The 17964-nt window shown below is 40.9% G+C and overlaps 4 protein-coding genes across 5 annotated transcripts in view; 3 read left to right on the top strand and 1 right to left on the bottom strand.

Annotated features, from left to right (window-relative positions):
- Nucleotides 1–187: 187 nt before the first annotated feature.
- Nucleotides 188–3347, top strand: pdap1b (pdgfa associated protein 1b). The gene is made up of 6 exons (XM_062531361.1): nucleotides 188–359; nucleotides 730–821; nucleotides 905–997; nucleotides 1089–1207; nucleotides 1344–1495; nucleotides 2830–3347. The coding sequence occupies exons 1-6, from the start codon at nucleotides 347–349 to the stop codon at nucleotides 2883–2885; spliced, it is 525 nt and encodes a 174-aa protein (XP_062387345.1). The 5' UTR covers nucleotides 188–346; the 3' UTR covers nucleotides 2886–3347.
- Nucleotides 3348–5037: 1690 nt separating this feature from the next.
- flii (FLII actin remodeling protein) overlaps nucleotides 5038–17964 on the top strand; it is a 39913-nt gene continuing 26986 nt past the window's right edge. The window contains exon 1 of the mRNA XM_062531356.1: nucleotides 5038–5042. The gene's annotated coding sequence lies outside the window, so the exon portion shown is untranslated. The remainder of the gene's footprint in view (nucleotides 5043–17964) is intronic.
- On the top strand, nucleotides 5240–12395 carry shmt1 (serine hydroxymethyltransferase 1 (soluble)). 2 transcript variants are annotated; one of them, XM_062531360.1, is made up of 12 exons: nucleotides 5240–5268; nucleotides 6145–6253; nucleotides 6472–6617; nucleotides 6764–6879; nucleotides 6978–7138; nucleotides 7240–7321; nucleotides 7684–7896; nucleotides 8731–8847; nucleotides 8976–9098; nucleotides 11286–11402; nucleotides 11609–11719; nucleotides 11879–12395. In XM_062531360.1, the coding sequence occupies exons 2-12, from the start codon at nucleotides 6161–6163 to the stop codon at nucleotides 12049–12051; spliced, it is 1452 nt and encodes a 483-aa protein (XP_062387344.1). In that variant the 5' UTR covers nucleotides 5240–5268; nucleotides 6145–6160; the 3' UTR covers nucleotides 12052–12395. The 2 variants fall into 2 exon arrangements, with proteins under 2 accessions (XP_062387344.1, XP_062387343.1); XM_062531359.1 differs by lacking the exon at nucleotides 5240–5268 and adding an exon at nucleotides 5757–5827.
- smcr8a (Smith-Magenis syndrome chromosome region, candidate 8a) lies at nucleotides 12507–17935 on the bottom strand. Its single transcript, XM_062531357.1, has 2 exons — nucleotides 15200–17935; nucleotides 12507–14945 (listed from the first exon to the last, which is right to left on the bottom strand). The coding sequence occupies exons 1-2, from the start codon at nucleotides 17449–17451 to the stop codon at nucleotides 14495–14497; spliced, it is 2703 nt and encodes a 900-aa protein (XP_062387341.1). The 5' UTR covers nucleotides 17452–17935; the 3' UTR covers nucleotides 12507–14494.

Genomic DNA, 17964 nt, shown 5'->3' with positions numbered 1-17964 from the left:
ATCAGTTTAGAAGTCCTTTCGAGTGCCTGAATAAAACCAAACGTTTCAACAATGTATCTGCCACTTTCTGAAATAATTTTCCACGTATATTGCAATATTTGAATTTAATTTTAAAATACAAAGACAGAACTGAGATATTGTAAACGTATGATTGTAGTGTGGCATTCTTTTCTCAAGGAGAACAGATAGGTAGCTTCACTCAAACGATCATGCTCATCAGTGTAGTAATACTGTCTATGGTAGTGACCAGGTTGCGATTAGCTTGCAACATACTATTTTGAGCGTTTTGGAAGGTGTTTTTCGTTGACGTGTTTCACAAAACGGTTGTCAAAGTATATGGTTCAGAATGCCGAAAGGAGGTAAGGAAAGAAATGTTATATTTGAACATAACGTTACTGTTTTAGTGTGTTATCCATTTTTATAACATAGTTGGCTATCTCGAGGATAACAAACTGCTGTATTGAGGAATGTGGACAGCAGTAGCTGTAGCCCAGTTCTCGTTATATAAACAAGATTGATGTATTTTAGTGTCGGTTTGCTTTGACTTAACAGCTTTCTTTTGATATCTGATTAATGTAATGTAGGCCTACCTTACTATACGTGTGTTAGTCTGTCAGGATGTTGTCAGGCTCATAATAGCCTTACTGTCATGTCACCAACTGCATTTGTTTAAAGCCCTTTCAGTTGGTGAAGATATTCTATTAATGGGTCTAAATAATGTTATTTCAGGCAAGAAAGGTGGCCATAAAGGTCGTATGAGGACGTACACAAGTCCTGAGGAGATTGATGCTCAGATGAAAGCAGAAAAAGAACGAAAGAAGGTCGACAGACATTTCTATATGATAAATGTGTCAGTGATGAATGTACATTTGATAAATGTTCACTAATACTTATCCCAATACAGAGAGAAGAAGAAGAAGGGGCATCAAATGATAACTTGGCAGAGGAGAAGCTTCAGGGGTCTGGCTCTGATGACAGTGAAGATGAAGGTAGTCAGGTTAGTTGGGCTAAATGTTCATAAACATTTTTGTTTTGTTTTGAATTTGAATGCTGTTTTTAACCTATATATATTTAATTTCTGATTGTAGAAAAAAAGGGGGTTAGAGGGGTTAATAGAAATCGAAAACCCCAATCGTGTGGCACAGAAAACGAAGAAAGTGACTGACATAGAGCTTGAAGGGCCACGACAGCTGTCAAGAAGAGAAAGGTAACCTAACAGTGTCCATAACAGTAGTTATTGAATATAGTCATTGTCTTGTTTTAATGTCAACGGCAGTGTATTGTTGTGCTAATGTCAATATATGATACTGACTGAAATGTCTTTCTTCGTTTGCCTTCTTTAGGGAAGAAATAGAGAAGCAGCAAGCCAAAGAGAGGTATATGAAAATGCATTTAGCGGGAAAGACGGATCAAGCAAAAGCAGACCTAGCTCGGCTTGCGATCATTCGGAAACAACGGGAGGAAGCTGCACGGAAAAAAGAGGAGGAGAAGAAAGGTGAGTCTCATAGGTACAATAGGCAGCTTTCAAGACACATCAGTAGAATGGTGTGAGCAACCCCGACTGTCCTCAGTGTCTGCAGTTCTGCAGAGAACACACATTCACTGATTATCAAAGACATTTCAAAGTAAAGTAACTAGCGCTTAATTAAAATATGATGCAATCGAAAGCTCCATGTCTTTTATACTTTAGAGGCTTAGTAATAGAGATGCCTGTGTGTGTGTGTGTGTGTGTGTGTGTGTGTGTGTGTGTGTGTGTGTGTGTGTGTGTGTGTATAAAGTTAACAGATTATTTATAGCCTATACATGAATCATAACAGAAAAAAAGATAACAACTCGAAAACAGCTCCCGTCTATAACTTCATGTGCTTGACATTTTGTTTCTTTTGCACTTGCATTGACTCAAACAAATACTGTTTGGGGTGTGTGTCCTCACTAGTTTTCTATGCATTATATTACATTATGGCTGACGCTTTTTAACCAAAGCGACTTACAACATGGTAAACATTTTAAGCTTTTTTAATGCTTTTCTAAGTTTTTGTTTCCTAAAGCAATTCTAACAACAATTCTAGGGGGAAAAAGTAGAGTGCAATAAGTATAAGTGCATCAATGAGTGCAATTGGCCGGAGGGGGAAGACGGCTGGAAAAGTCCGACTTACAGTATGCATTAAGCATGTCGTATAGTCAGTAGCATGTGCTAAAGTGTGTCAGGATGTATAATACAAAATTTGCTGTTGGGCAGTGTTAGTTGATATGTTATATTAGAATAACAAATCAGATGTACTGTGGTGTTAATCTCGGCAGTTTGTGCAATGAACAAGTAAGCATATGTGCATCTCTTAATTTCAAGAATGAAAAAGTCTTGAAAAGGTTCTACTCAGTTCAGTTAAATAACTATTGTAGCAGACTGACCTTAACATTTTGCTGAAGTGATTAGTAAAGATCTACAGTAACCTTTGCTTGATAGGCTGATCAATGCAATAACAGTGCAATGGTGGTTGAAACACTCCCCAAACACAAAGAAAACCAAAGCAAAATATATGTGTAACAAAAAAAGTTTATTTCATTCTAAACCATAGATACAAAGGTGTAGAAGGGCATTAGTAAGGTTAAATTTAATTATAATCAGCTAGTAATCAGTCCCTTTTCAGCCCATTGATTTGATCCCTACACGTGCCATTCACTATAAGCTATTTTGCTTTGGTGTGAAAAAGATGACGTCACATGCAAAACATCAATAGTCTCATTTACAGATACATTCTGCTTGTTTTCCTCTCCAGGTATAATATTCAGTTATAACTAAAATGCCTTTCTTCTCCATTTTCCTTGCAGCCAAAGAAGCAGCAGCTGCAGCAGCAAGAGGAATTAATTCTTTATCCTTAAAATAATGATATATGAACAGACCAATGGTCATGCACTTATGGACTGATGCTGAATCTGCGTTACATGATCTTAACTATTTTTAAAGAAAAGCAAGGATATCCACTGTAGTATATGAATGTAAAATATTTAAAGATGATGGAAAGAAAAGAACCAAAAGCGTTTGTTACAGACATCTATCTACCTTTCAGTTACTACACTTTTACTAAGGTTGCTAACATGATGCATCTATATACCCTGTTTCATTGAAACACAACATAAATATTACAGCTATTGGTGTATTGAACCAAAAGCCACTTTGCCTGTAAACGAGATTAATCTAATTACTATACTTATATTGAGGAAATCATGGTGAAATTTATTGTCGGCGCCCTCTGGAATGTTGGACGCTTAAGAACTATGTTGGCTATGTCAATGGTAAAAATATCGGGGAAGTGATCGGGGTAAATAAATGTTGCTCAGAGTTTTAATGAGTTTGTGATTCCATGACATCTGTTCATAAAAGCCAATGAACAGTTGCTAAAGATTTTCACGATCAGAGAATGTTTTTGAGATAGCTGGGGAAAGTAAAAGATTTTTGCACTTTTTTGCAAAGGTTCCTTGGTTGAACTCATGTTTGGTCACAACTGTCATGTTCACATTACCAGGCTAAAGTGATTTGAATCAGATGTTTTCCCCTTGTGACTGCATGAATGTACCAAATCTGATCCGACCAATCCGATTTGAGTCACTTTTATTATATGTGGCTCTTGACTGGATATATCTGATTTGTGGCCGAGCAGATTCTGGTTAGAGTGCCTGCATCTTTTTTGCCTATGGGCCCTGTGCACTAGCTTACTCGAAGTCAGTAAACCAGTTTCCTGTTTGTTGACATCGCTGTCAACAAGAACCTGAAGAGAAGTGCTTCAGTTACATCAAAACATGTGCTCACTGAAAATCCTTCCCTCCTTATTTTGTACAGCCACTGCATATGCTGGCCTTTTTAGGAAAAAGGTGGAAGCTAATTAAATCGCTTTTTATAACAACTTGATGCTGAGCAGATTGGCTCAAAGCAGTGCTCCTGGGAAACGCACACAGACATTATATGACTCGTGTACAATGGATTTCTTTTTTTTTTGTTTCTATTTTTTATTTATCATTATTATTGCAGTTCAACATGGATACGACAGATACTCGTGGATAAAAAAGAGGGGGAAAGGATAGATAATGATAATAAAAACAACATTCAAAAATCACACACAAAGGGGAAGGAAGTGACCACTGCCTACAGAACCATCACTGCAGTATAAGTAAGAGACCGTTTGAGAAAATAAAGGGCATCTTTGATCCACTGTGTTAATGTTGGGGGGTTGCTTTCTTTCCATTTGATAAAAATCAGCCATCTAGTGATGAGAGCAAGAAGTACATTTTGTTGTCATCACTTCTCTGTACATGTAATATAAAGATTTCACCACCATCAACTTATTTGTGAAAGGTGTACATCTATGCCCCTATGGTATGTTGCAGTCACTGTGTGATTAATTAGGTGTGCTGGTATGCTGGACATACTTTATATAATTTCCTTTGACTTTTTATTTATTGCACTATTAGGCTGTTGTAAAAAGTAATTTTCTCATGTGTGGGATTTAATACAGTCTCTGTATCTTTAAAAGCAATGCTATCAAATTGTGTGTGTAATGTCAAATGGTTATAGAGTACATTGTATCTCTTATGTTTTGGTACAAAAAGCACTCCTCTTTAGGTGTTTGTCGACAGCCAGTGCATATTCATGCTCCTTTTTTGTTTAAGGGTTTCTGATATCTCCTGTTACAACAGCAAACTCCCCGAAAACAGCAAGTGTGTGTGTGTGTGTGTCTTTTTGAAAGTTCTGTTTAAAGGTAATTTGTTTTAATGTCTCTATGGCCAAATTTGGAGATGAGAAAAAAATCAGTTTTGAAGTATGAGGGTGCTTTGGGATCATTTTATCTTGTTTGGTGGATTTGTCTGATTTTCTAGCAGCATGTAGGCCTACAAAACCTTCTAGGTGTGCTCACCTATTAGCCTACTTTAGGTGAGCACACCTAAAGTAATTTGCAGATTAGGCCTAAGATAAAACTAAATGAAAGTTGATAAGAAAATACAACCTGTTATACATCGATTTCATCAACTCTTGTGGAAAAGTCTATAAGAAAGCAACGCACTATTTATGTTCAGTCAGTAAGGTTTTGCTCCGAAGTCACTGGTCACTCCCATAGACCTAAAAGAAACGACAAAGGGGTCTGTCTGTGGCAGTGACATCTGCTGAACACGCCTTCTTATGTCATGATTGGTCCATGGTTTTCGCGGACTTCATAGTAGAATTCGGCAGACAGAACAAGTTATTGTAGTCTCTGCCGCGGGAACTGCTGAAAGGTAAGGGATACCCTAGATCACTTGATACGAATTATGTATCTTTTCAATGGTCTAGTTGCCTGTGATAAAGAGTAACCGTTGTAACGGTAGATATTATGTTTGTAAAAAAATCATTCTCTCTCTTTTGCTTGGTTGGTGTCATTTGTTGAAGTAACGTACTTCAACAACGTACATAATATACATCATCACTCGTATAGTGGACAGACAAGACGTTGGTTATGGTATCCATTCTGTTCAAAGAGTTGCATCAAAGTATTTTTAAAGCCTCCTCATATAATTAAGTGTCTGTGGTTGCATCATGTCGCATGGTGTCCACCATGTCCACTAGTTAGTCCCTAAATGGGCTCTGATAGTACGCTAACTTTTACCTTAGGTAACCTTCTCGAACAACCCAGGAAGAACTTCCGCGGGAAAGTGTTAACCGACGTGAATTTGAAGCGACTCGTTAAATAAAGAAATGTTTAAGCTTAGATCTAGCCTTGTTTTGTTATTCTCAATTTTTAATGGATATCACGAGAAGTCTGCCGCCCCGGCCAGCTGCAGTTTGGTTGCATCATGGGTGAAGGTTAAAATATGTTCATTTGATTGTGGGGGAGACTATGCTGCATGGTTTGCTGTCGTCTGACCCGAGATTTGGCAGGAAAGTTAAATCACTACTTTGTAACTACTTTGTAAACTTTTCCGAGGACAGATGTTAACGATTAACGCATTAAAGCTTGTTTCTAACGGAACGGAATTTTACTCCATGGGTCAACCACTGAATTGTTGCATAGTTATTGCCCTTATGTAGCGGTCTACAAATCAGCGAATGCAGTTCCTAGATGTATCATTGTTTGTCGCCTGACGAATTTCTCTTCTTTTACGGTGGAATTTCAGCAGCACACAACCAATCATGGATTATTCGAACGGTCACCAAATTGACAATGACACGTGGGATTCTCACAACAAAATGATGCTGGAACCGCTGTGTACCAATGATCCCGAGGTTAGGCTTTTTATGAATTGCTCCTGTGTAGTCATTTCTAGATTAAGACATGTGTGTTACATAGGATGACTACACTACACTACTATAATATACTACACTAATATATAATTTGGTCTTGACTGGTATCTTTTAATGTTACTCTCAGCAGTGACAATCAAGTTTAGTCCCAATTTGATATATTCTAAAATGTTCTCCGTCTCTGATCATCATGGCTGAAGGTGTTTGAAATAATCAAGAATGAAAAAAAAAGGCAGACGTATGGGCTGGAACTCATCGCCTCAGAGAATTTCACCAGTCGGGCGGTCTTGGAAGCTCTGGGCTCCTGCATGAACAACAAATACTCGGAGGGTTACCCTGGCCAAAGGTGATACTTTGTGTCCTGTGCACAGACACACCATGGTCTTTGGCTTGGTCTGATAACATCATTCTATTACAATTTTTTTATGTGATGTTGGCCTAGTTTGCGTCATGATGGTGCAATACTGATTGACCCAAGTAAATATTTTTCAGGTATTATGGAGGCACTGAGCATGTTGATGAGCTGGAATTGTTGTGTCAGAAGAGGGCTTTGGAAGTCTACGGCCTTGACTCTGATAAATGGGGGGTCAACGTTCAGCCATACTCAGGTATGCTACCACAGGTGACTTGGTATGACCAAGGCAACATGAGGTTAGATAAACACTGAGGGGGTAACTTGTTTGTTCCACTTTTGGTTGTGATTTAGGTTCGCCGGCAAACTTTGCTGTATACACAGCCTTAGTAGAACCCCATGGCAGAATTATGGGCCTTGACCTTCCAGACGGAGGTCACCTCACACATGGCTTCATGACTGACAAAAAGAAGATATCGGCAACCTCCATATTCTTTGAATCTATGCCATACAAGGTGAGTGTGATGTGCAGTAATTCTTAGTGCATGATTGTTCTCCCGTAACCTCATATCTTTTTACAAAATGATTAACTGTTTTTGAACACTGTTTACCTCAGGTCAACCCGGACACTGGTTACATTGACTATGATCGCCTGCAGGAAAATGCCCGCCTTTTTCATCCAAAGATGATCATTGCAGGTACTTGTAATCATGTTGTTCTTAGTTTTTTTCCCCTGCTTTTCTGCATTGTGTACACATACATCCAACATGTAATCAGATAATTAAAGAATAGTTCAAATAAGTGAAGTGAGTAATTTACATACCTTCATTAGGATTTTCACTTCTAATTTGTTTGTTTGCTATGCTTACTGTGACAATAAGATCTTTTTGTCTTTTAGTCAGTTAGAACAAATGATTGATTGTATACCTCACCAGAGTGACCAGACTCTACTATCATTTACCAACTTTAAGAGACAGGAATTATGTGTGTTTATTAGTATCTGTTGTTATGATGGTATTTCTGAATATGTGGTCACATCACTGTGCTCTACATTCTACAGGCACAAGTTGTTACTCGCGCAACCTGGATTATGCGCGCATGCGAAAGATAGCGGATGAGAACGGAGCGTATCTAATGGCGGACATGGCCCACATCAGCGGCCTGGTTGCAGCCGGAGTGGTGCCCACTCCCTTTGAGTACTGCGACATTGTGACCACAACCACACACAAGACACTCCGAGGCTGCAGATCGGGAGCCATCTTCTACAGGAAGGGTCAGTACTGCTGAAGAATGCTCCTTTTTGTGCATGATGAGGTATGCAGGATTACATGCACACATGAGTGCTTTAAGGTGAAATGGCATGCAGAGAGAGTGCAAAGAGGCTCATTGTAGTGCATGGAGTGGACATTGGAGGTACTTAAGATCCATTCATTGCAGAGAAAGCCTGACAAAGCTTAAATGAAGGGTCTCCAAAAGCTACCTGACAAACTACCAGTAGCCTTCCAAACTTTTGAGTAACTTTACAAAAGTTAAAAGAAAAATGTACATCAATCTGAAACCATTTGGTTAGCCTATTTCAGTCTCCTCAAATTAAAACATCCTGCATTCATCAAACACAAATTCCTTACTGTGTCCGTTAAGTGTCTATTATTAAATTAATTGCCCTGCTAGCTAGTAGTTAGTCTTCTCCTGAAAGTTGGTGAGGTAACTACACTGCATGATATAAGTTGGATTCAGTATTTGTGAACTAAACATTGATTAGGTCAAAAAGTCGAGTCAATAAGATCATTAGGAAACATGTTATTCAATGCAGTTTGGTGCATAATCAGTTACCTAATCGAGCCAGGGGTCACTGGCTGTCTGAGGTCTTTCACATCCCACCCTGTGGCCCTGATCTCGCAGGGCTACTAGTACCTACTAGATGTCCAAGTAGCATGAGTCATCATGTAAAGCAGCTGTTCAAATAAATTCAGTTACTGTAGCCTTATCCTCTGTCAAACTGTCTGTGCAGTCGCAAGTGTTAGTGGGTAAGCAAACTCACACCAAGGTTACGTAAGGTCATATAATTCTGTCACTGAGGGGACTCTGTCAAATCATTTGATTTCAGGGGTACGCAGTGTCGACCCAAAGACTGGCAAGGAGACCATGTTCAACCTGGAGAGCCCAATCAACCAGGCTGTATTCCCAGGGCTGCAAGGGGGTCCCCACAACCACGCCATTGCAGGTTTGAAATCTCCCACATGTCAAACATGAGAGAAATGATCTACCAGACCCCTGGTGATAAGCTGAGGCCATTTTGAACGTGTGTGTTTGTGTGGTACTTGTTTTGATGTGTTTTTGATGGTTCCTCAGGAGTTGCTGTGGCACTGAAACAGGCCCTGACCCCAGAGTTCAAAGTCTACCAGAAACAGGTGGTGGCAAACTGCAGAGCTCTGGCATCCACACTGATGAACAAGGGCTATAAGATTGTGACAGGTGAGTGCATTGTTTGTCTTTGGACAGAGGTCTCTTCTCGCATGATTCTGTACTAATGTAATATTCGGTAATCTTGTCAAACTACCCTTTTTGTTTTTAGTGAGACCTTTTTACATAAATATAATTTCAGGACATTTATTCTTCTGGAATATTGAATATATATCAAACTATTTTTATATTGGCTGTTGTCATTCACCAGTGTTGAGCCAGTCTTATACACTCGTGAGGCCAAATGATTCAGGGCAGGGCTGTACGCTAAGCTTTTTCACTAGGAGCGCAGGTGCTCCTAAATGAAAAAGTTTAGGAGCACAGAAAAAAATTTAGGAGCACTATGAAATTTCCTTGAAAACCTTCTTGCCTTAAGCAGGATACAGATCATTCACAGCAGTGGCAATCATAGTCTCTGCTCAAACCCTACACACACAGAAAATGGCTTGTCTTGTTTCTATTTCATATTTTGAATTCAGAATTTGTATACATTTTGTTATCAATTTATAGCATTTTAGGATCTGCATAATTACTTATAGCTTAAAATATTCAGTAAACTGAATACTTCATATTGATTACACTGTAATGATATTACAGGGGTGGTGTGTAGGTCTAATTGAGTGCCTGTCACTTTAAGATGTACGTGAACATAATTAGGTTTCATTCGGTTTTAGGAAAAGAGTCAAGCATAGTTCAAGGATACATCATGTTTTCATTAAATAACTTAAATGTTCAAAAAACTAACAAAGGTAAAGACAAATATTTCTGGTGTAATAGAAAAGATGAGTGTCCACAGTCCAGTAACGTTAACTTCTATGATTTAGGTAGCCTACCATGGCATGGCATCGTGAGTTGTCACTTTTTCCTTGGTCATGTTTAATTGGCTGGGTGCTTAACTTACTCTACCATGACTCGTCTTGGAGTTTGGTAGGCTATACTGTATCTGTTATATCCAATGAGTGACAACCAGAACTCAAAATAAAACGTTACGGTATTCTCCTGATAACATTAGTGGAATGGAATTAATGTGAATGTAACCTCCATACAAAGACGCAGAGTGGCTATATGATGCGCACTTTTGCAATGAAAATTTTCCGCCTTTGTAAAGCAGGTGTAGCCTACACCAAATCGTGGTTAAATCCATCATTTAGACAACAGAATCAGTCGGATTTCTCTCATAGAAGTCAACCAGGCCAATGTCAAATGCAGGCTGGGGTGAAGCTAACACGGTTTCCACACCGTGTTTATCAACCGTGATAATAATAATATTTGAAATGAACACGGTAATTGTAGGCTATATAGTCAACATTCTTATCATGGTTTGCCGTTTCAACGGTAGGCTAATCGCTACAAAGTCACCAACTGATAACAAACAGATTGAAGAAAAAGAAGAATGGTTTTGGAGTGACATTTCTTGCGTGTGTGAGAGACAGCGAGGTTGATGCTGAAAGCTTGAGTTTCCAGCCAGGAGCGTCAGAGTTGTCAACTATGAAATTTGTATACAGATGCGCGAAAATTGTACTAGCCTATACTTTGATCCACTTGGTGTGGATTTTTAGGAGCAAAATGCGAATAAAAGGGTTGAATTCAGTACTCGCACCTGTGCTCCCATTTCATATTTTCAATTAGCACAAATATATATTTCCTCGCATTTGCGACGAGGTGCTCGCAGTGTACAGCCCTGATTCAGGGGATTACTTTTTGTTTTTGTCTCCAAGTTCTCCACACCAGTTATCCAGTTAACTTTAGCATGGTCCCCACCCTTAAGCTAAAGTTCATCATGGTTGTATCCAGACAGTATATTAATCATTCATCAAGATTGATTGTGTGAACTGTTGTGTAATTGTCACACTTCTTATGGCCACACGGGGGCAGCAATCAGTAACAAAGACATACAGTGGGAATTCCTCACAGCTCATCGGTTTCTCCATGGTGCATTGCTGAGTAGAGGCGCGCAATGTCTAGTCACATGTCTGTTGATTTGAAAGCATTGGTGTGTTGCATATTAACTAGGTGGAAAGGTCTAAAACCTGTTTTCAACAATAATTTGACAATAACTCCGGGCACAGTGCAGTGCTTTGTGTTTGTCAGTGCACTAAATAAATCCTTCCTCTCCTCCAGCCCAGCTGGCTTGTTTACTATTGTTAGTCCTCTGAAATAATGATGCAGCCGGGCACTCATTTCCCTCTTTGCTTCTAGGTGGCTCTGACAATCACCTTATCTTGCTTGACCTTCGACCCAGCGGCAGCGATGGAGGAAGGGCAGAGAAGGTCCTGGAGGCGTGTGCTATTGCCTGCAACAAAAATACGTGCCCAGGTGACGACTCCGTGCAGTGAATATTTACCAAAACAATTGAGTGGATAGTGGCATATAACTGCATCATAAATGACTTGGCATCAATTTCTCCTAGCTTTCATCATGGTCAGTGCATTGCATTGTGTTTTTGAGATCTCGCCCGGCAGTGTTACTGGATCTCGCCCGGCAGTGTTACTGACTTCACTTGTTGTTTGGTTTTAATGAAGGAGACAAAAGTGCCCTGCGGCCCAGCGGCCTGCGTTTCGGCTCGCCGGCCCTCACCTCCCGGGGGCTCGTGGAGGAGGACTTCTGTCAAGTTGCCGAGTTCATCCACAGAGGTAGGCTCTTTACGGGAGGCCATTAAACATTGATGAGAGAGAGAAACTGAGGGATGAGCAGGAAGACCCCCCTCTAGCGTCATCATGCTAATGTAACATTTACAAACAGATGGATGGGACTTATATGTTTATTTTAATTCCCTCCCCCGCTACTCACAGGCATTGAGCTCACCATCGAGATCCAGACCAGCATGAACCCCAAGGCCACTCTGAAGGAGTTCAAGGAGACGCTGGCCCAAAGTGAGAAGTTCCAAATGAAAGTGAAAACGATAAAGGAGGACGTTGAGGCTTTTGGTGGCAAGTTCCCCATGCCTGGACTTCCACAGTTGTGAAAGGGCTCTCTTGTTCTGTCATTTCTGACTCTGCCTTGGTTACTGTGTCATAGCATTTAGCTTTCGTATGACATTGATACGAGGTAATAATGGGTTCTGTACACATTCCACAGATTTCTTTAATCAGAAGTTGGATGACATACATGTTACATTTGAATTGTTTCGAAGTCTATTCATTTTCCTCAGTGTTTGTTTACATTGCATAGAAGGCAAGGTGCATGGCAACAAACCAACCTGCTGATTCTCTGATAATAGTGCACTGCAAATATTTTGAACTTGACTGTTTCTGCTAAAACCCTGCATTTAATTAGCTAAATTAAATTTACACTGACATTAATTTCAAATTATGTGTCGTGTGTTCCATTGTTATATTTGTATTGCATGTTTCCTTCCTCATGTTATAAAACACAGCACTCAAGTTACAATATCAAAGAACTGGTTGTGCACAGGAAATGTAAATCGGGTTTGTTTTTAATGAAAAGTTGATAGATAGTACTGATTATTTCACAGTGGAATAGACATCCATGGACTGGGACAAAATGAGTAACTATTTAACCAGCACTGGACAAATACAAGGCTTACGTTTCACATATCAAGTATCTCCAACTCAAAATCACAATATTTCTTTATAACATCAACTTGGATACAAGGCAACAGCATGAAGGATGGGCTACATAGGGGGAAAGTTAAATTAAAGATGACAGCAAAAAATGCAACATGCTTACTAGTATGGCTTTTTAACACTTAGTGAATTTTGTTCAGTTGACTTATGCTTGTATAGTCCAATTAGTAGTCCTACAGTCATAATTGCATCAAAACAAATAGCCTAAGCCATGGTATGGTTGAAACATAACCAATGCAAACATTTACATACAGTGCCTTGAATTCTGGCCACAACTAAATTTAATACCTCACAAAATATCTTCAGCTCAAAACATCCAGCATAATGATGTACCAATAAGTCCATGTCCGTACTCATGCTGACATCACTTGCACACAATTCTTGGACAACAATGACTATCAAATTCAACAGTAAGTGCTTCATTGGATGAATATTCACGACAATAAGGTACGATGGAAACAGGAATGTACTTTTTCCCACTGAAAAAGTTGTTTCCCCAAACATGCAACATTTTGTGTAACAGATGTACCCTACTCATGTTTTTGTCTTCATGCATAACGTTCCTGTTCCTTTGTATCCTGATTACGTCACAGAGGACAAATTGGTTACTCAACCTATTTTGTTTGCCTTAAACCTCGGTCGGACTGATAGGCTAAGTAAGATAGGAGGGTCCATGTGCCTCCACAGCTTTTTGTCACTAATCCAATTCAGTCCTCGTCAAAAGCAGAACGTAATGTCGCACAGTGCCTACGAATAGTTCTACAGATCTATGGAGTTTGTAATGATAAATTTCAATAATCAATTATTGACATTTCAAGAGTCAACAATGTGTCTTGTATGATTGAACATCATATTAGGGTGTACTGCATGGCTTTGTTCTAAAAAGGAGACGCAATTACTAGAAAAATGTAGGGAAAAAATTTAAACAAAATCAGATGACAGCTAAGATGACTTAAGTTTTTCATTGTTGTTGGGCAGTAAACTATTTATTCTTAAAATTAAAATATTCATAGAAGTGCATATTCATGTATGATGACATACCATATATCTGTATGAAAAAGTAAGGCCAACTGTAATATCTTAGGCTGATCAGAAGAACGTCATTCCGGTGAGTATAGTGATCTGTAAAACATTGCTGTGCATAAATTCACTTAATGGTCATTCAAAAGAAAGAGGTGTAAAAAATATAACCTTTAAATTTAGCTTGATAAAATATCCATTACAGCAGTTAGGAGTAGTTGAAAAGGCAAAAGCTTGTGCAGACTTGGGCAGCTGTGAAAATGGTTCACCCTCCCAGAAACATACCAAATTTCTTTCCCAAAACACTTGTGGAGAGATCATAGATGACCATTACACGACTTGTGTTTCTCTCATTGGCACAAGACATCAATGTCAGTCATGACGTAAATTCCACTGATTACACACATAGATAGAGCGAAAAACTACTCTATCCACTTGTGCCTTCAACACAAGCGAGTGCATCAACAGCATAGAGGAACATTGCTCTCCTTTCCTCTCCAATGCACAGCCCTCAGAAAGCTTCATACATTAAAAGCATTAGTGTGAACCGGTCAGCAAATAACACACTTATGACAGTGTAAAAGAGATACTCAAAATCACAAGTGATTGACTGTTTAAAGCAGTCATGTCATGTTTTTTTTCTTTTCTTTTCTTTTTTTTTAGCTGGAATGCCTGTTAAGATATCTCCTTTAAAATGGGATGCAAATTAAATAAAATCACGCTCACAATTTCTTGGTCTCCTGATTTCAACAGATGGGGTAAACACAAGCATCTCGATTCAGCACAAGGACACATTCAGAATTAAATCTTGTACAAATAGCTGGTGGTGTAATTAAAACGCAGAACTGATTGGCTGGCTCCCTTGGAAGGCCCCTGAATGTAATGCTGTTTGATGAGCTCACTTAGGAAGTGTACGATTTTGCTCTCCTCCTCACTGTAGCCCAGATGATGCAAAAAGCTAGTCCTGCGCGCCACGACGGAGTCTTCATCCTCCGAGCCGACGGGGAGGTGGAGGTGGTGGCAGAACGTGAAAAGAAATGCCTTGGCGGTGAGCTGGGTCAGCATACTCTGGACGTGGAGGAAGTAAGTGCTTCCCCTCTTGATCTGGGTCCTGTGGTCGGCCATGTGGCCGAGCAGAGTGCCTTTGTACGGAGGGCACCGCATTGTCTTGTTATCAGTGTCCAGAATGCCTATGTAACGGCTGTAGCGGCTCAGAGAGTGGAGGATGCTGGATCCTGTGGGTGATGCCATCCTACAGAGACGCAGCATTCAGTTAGAGCCAAAACAAACAAAATCACATCACACCACAAAAATTCTTATTCTTGAACATGCTGCATGATATATACAGATGGGTTAAGACCCACCTGTACATAGAAACCTGTTAATAACACTGCAACCATAACAAATAAGGATCTTGATTTACAACACGGTTTCTTTTTGAATGGTCATAATGGAATTGGATCATTCAAATATAATTTTTCTCTGATTTAAGTCTCATTACATTACCTCTGAAGACCGATGAGCTTCCATCTGTGTAGGTCAGTCAGTTGAAATGGTGTCGAGAGCCAAGGCTGTACAGTTTCTCCATACTTCCCAAGGTTGGGCACAAAAATAGACAATGCGTTGACCAGCTTTCTCACCGTGCCTTCCTCGACTCCCAACACCACTAGAGTCCGTCCGCTCAGGAGGCAGAATATGGCTTGCTGCGCAAAGGGGTATTGCCGGATGAATTTCAGGGTGCTCTGCCCTGCCCTCTTCTTCTGTTTCAGGGTGACCGGGTTACCATGGCAGAATGGTGATGGTGCCCGGTCCGAACTGGTGGACGTGCTCATGTAGCTGGTAGTGTCAGAGGCGTCCTCGACATTGATCCTGGCCATCTCCTCCGAGAGCGTGTTTGAGTTGAGCTCGGGGAGAGACAGGCCTGTGGAAGGGCTTTCTAAGGCAGGCTCACCTAAAACATAGTCCCCCTGGATTGCAGGGTCCCTCTGGAGTAAAGACAGAGGTTCATGTTTCACCACTGTGTCCCCACAGCCATCGTGCGGCGGCTTGGACAAGGGCTCCTCACTGATGAAACCTTCCTGCCCCATACAGCAGGCAGTATCCACTTGAACAATGCTCCCAGTTTGGTACATGACCGCAGCATGGTTCATGGCCGTGTCATTTTCTAATAAAGGAAATGTACCGACGCCTCCATCTGTCTCAGTTTGAACAGAGGGCAGTTCATAATATGCACTGGAGAAGTCAGCTGCATCCTGGTCCAAAAATGCACTGTCAGCTATGGGAGTACATTCCTCAATGCCAGCGTTCGTACCCACTTCTACAGTATCTTGATATTGCATCTGTAGGTTGCCTGGGCTTATAGCCTCTATGCTTCGGTCACTACTGAAGCTCCCTTTTGTTTCTGTGTCCGCAGCTTCCTCAGAGGTTTCCTGAGTGAAATCGGAGGGGCTGGACTCTGGGGGGCCCTCTGCCAATTCAGGCTCCGTCTTGATTTGAATGGTGTCCAGACAGGACGAATATGATTCCAGGCTCATCGGTTCTGCACACATGTCGGACACCGAGGGTGGTTGGTTCACCACAGGGAGACCAGCTGCCTCATACTGCTTTGTGGGTCCCTCTTCTTGCCATCCCTCTTCCTCCTCAAAGAGAAAATTGGTTACTTTCTGCCGCCTGACCAGAGCTCTGTCTATCTGACTGGTGTATATGTAGCAAAGATCCCCTCTGAAAGACCGTTCAATGAGTTTCAGTTGATCCATAGTCTGATGGAAAAAAGTGGACTCGCAAAGCTCTTCCAGTGTTTTCAGACGCTTGTCAAAACATTTCGCAGATTTTGCTTTGATGAGCTGAGGTGTGTAAGACGGCTTCTGGTCAGTCTCGTCTCCTGCTGCGGTCTTGTCTTCGAGGTCAGAAGGTATGGATGAGAGTGCAAGGTCTACATCGGTCGTGTCGGTGGGCTTTTCTGGTTCAAACGCAACACATTCAGGGTCTTTCCGCTTCCTGCTGGGGTAGGACGTGATCTGCCTCAACAAGTCTTTGTGTTCATATATGGACTTTTCAACATTAGCCAATTCATTAGCTTTCTCAATGGCCTGCGTGGAGTAGCAGCCATTGTTCATCTTTTGCAACTCGGCCTCTTTGTGGACAACTGACCTGGTGTACTCCAGATCTTTCAGTTTCTTCAGCAGTTCGTTCGCAAAAGCTTTTCGGTTCCCACATTTCAAACACTCTGAGGCTCTGGAGAACTCAGAAGAGAGCTTCTGAAACTGCTGCATGATCTTTCTCTCATCTGCAGAGATGTACGCCATGCAGAATGGCCTGACAAAGCCCCGTGCTTCCAGATCATACAAGGTCAGATGATGAACATAGGCAAAGGCACCCTCCTTTGAGTCCCCCAGAACCACTTTAGAGTCCTCCACAAAATTGAGCTTTGGGTAGTTGGACCCTGGTGGGTGACCAACGAATGAGGCTTGGTAGTCCACAGACATGATGCGCAGTGAGAAATAATTAAGGTCAAATGTACCACATACTTTTGAGTCATCTGGAATGGTGAGCAAGGGTTGTGGACCCACTTGTTCAGAGAACTCGGAGATGAGGATGAAATCCTTGGAAAATTTAGCATAGGTGGTCTTCGTCCATGGATTCGTAGCATGGGTGAACAAAGGCACGGAAAACTCCTCTGGGAGCACATACGGATCCGGATAGAGCTCTCCAAAGTCATCTTCTTTGGTAAAAGCCACCACGTCTGGTGAGCCGATCATGTTTTCCCAGTGTGCGGAACGACATTAGGAGAATTGCACGTCTACAGCTCCTTCAGTGTGTATGCTGTGTGCTATAGTGTGCATCAACACAGCAGTCGGACGACGGTCACGTTGCATTATTAATTAAAACAGGGATATATCTAGACGATAAGGGGCTAAGACTGTGTTCGTAATTGCTGACATATGTGATGGGATTGAATGCCAAGCCATGTCTTCAAGTAATGTTACTCACTCAGTAACTAGCCAGCTAGCTACATACTGTCATAAGAGCTTTTCACGTCAGTAAGGTTGTCCATACGTAACATTTTTTTGCTAGTATTCAAAACTAGCCTCAATGTCTCTAACCTTTTGTAAAATCCAAGGAATTGAAGACATCACAAATCCAGCTGTAATGTTTGCTTTCCAGAGAATCAGAGCGACCTTCTCCGAAAATGTAGTCCGTGGTAATAATGAAAACTCAACATCAATTCAGCATCAAGCGACATCAGCCATATTTAAAGCGAGTGGGCAGTG

This window comes from Sardina pilchardus, chromosome 3, assembly GCF_963854185.1.
Source record: "Sardina pilchardus chromosome 3, fSarPil1.1, whole genome shotgun sequence".
Taxonomy (NCBI): Eukaryota; Metazoa; Chordata; class Actinopteri; order Clupeiformes; family Clupeidae; genus Sardina; species Sardina pilchardus.
Note: the sequence above shows the minus strand (reverse complement) of the source record. Positions and strands in the feature narration are given on the sequence as shown.

Coding starts and splice junctions, on each gene's coding strand:
- shmt1 (XM_062531359.1), top strand. CDS start 5,772: ATGGATATCACGAGAAGTCTGCCGCCCCGGCCAGCTGCAGTTTGGTTG. Junction 7,322..7,683: donor TCCAAAGATGATCATTGCAG/GTACTTGTAATC, acceptor TACATTCTACAG/GCACAAGTTGTTACTCGCGC. Junction 7,897..8,730: donor AGCCATCTTCTACAGGAAGG/GTCAGTACTGCT, acceptor ATTTGATTTCAG/GGGTACGCAGTGTCGACCCA.
- pdap1b (XM_062531361.1), top strand. Junction 822..904: donor CAGAAAAAGAACGAAAGAAG/GTCGACAGACAT, acceptor ATCCCAATACAG/AGAGAAGAAGAAGAAGGGGC. Junction 1,208..1,343: donor CAGCTGTCAAGAAGAGAAAG/GTAACCTAACAG, acceptor TGCCTTCTTTAG/GGAAGAAATAGAGAAGCAGC.
- smcr8a (XM_062531357.1), bottom strand. CDS start 17,451: ATGATCGGCTCACCAGACGTGGTGGCTTTTACCAAAGAAGATGACTTT. Junction 14,946..15,199: donor AAGCTCATCGGTCTTCAGAG/GTAATGTAATGA, acceptor GCGTCTCTGTAG/GATGGCATCACCCACAGGAT.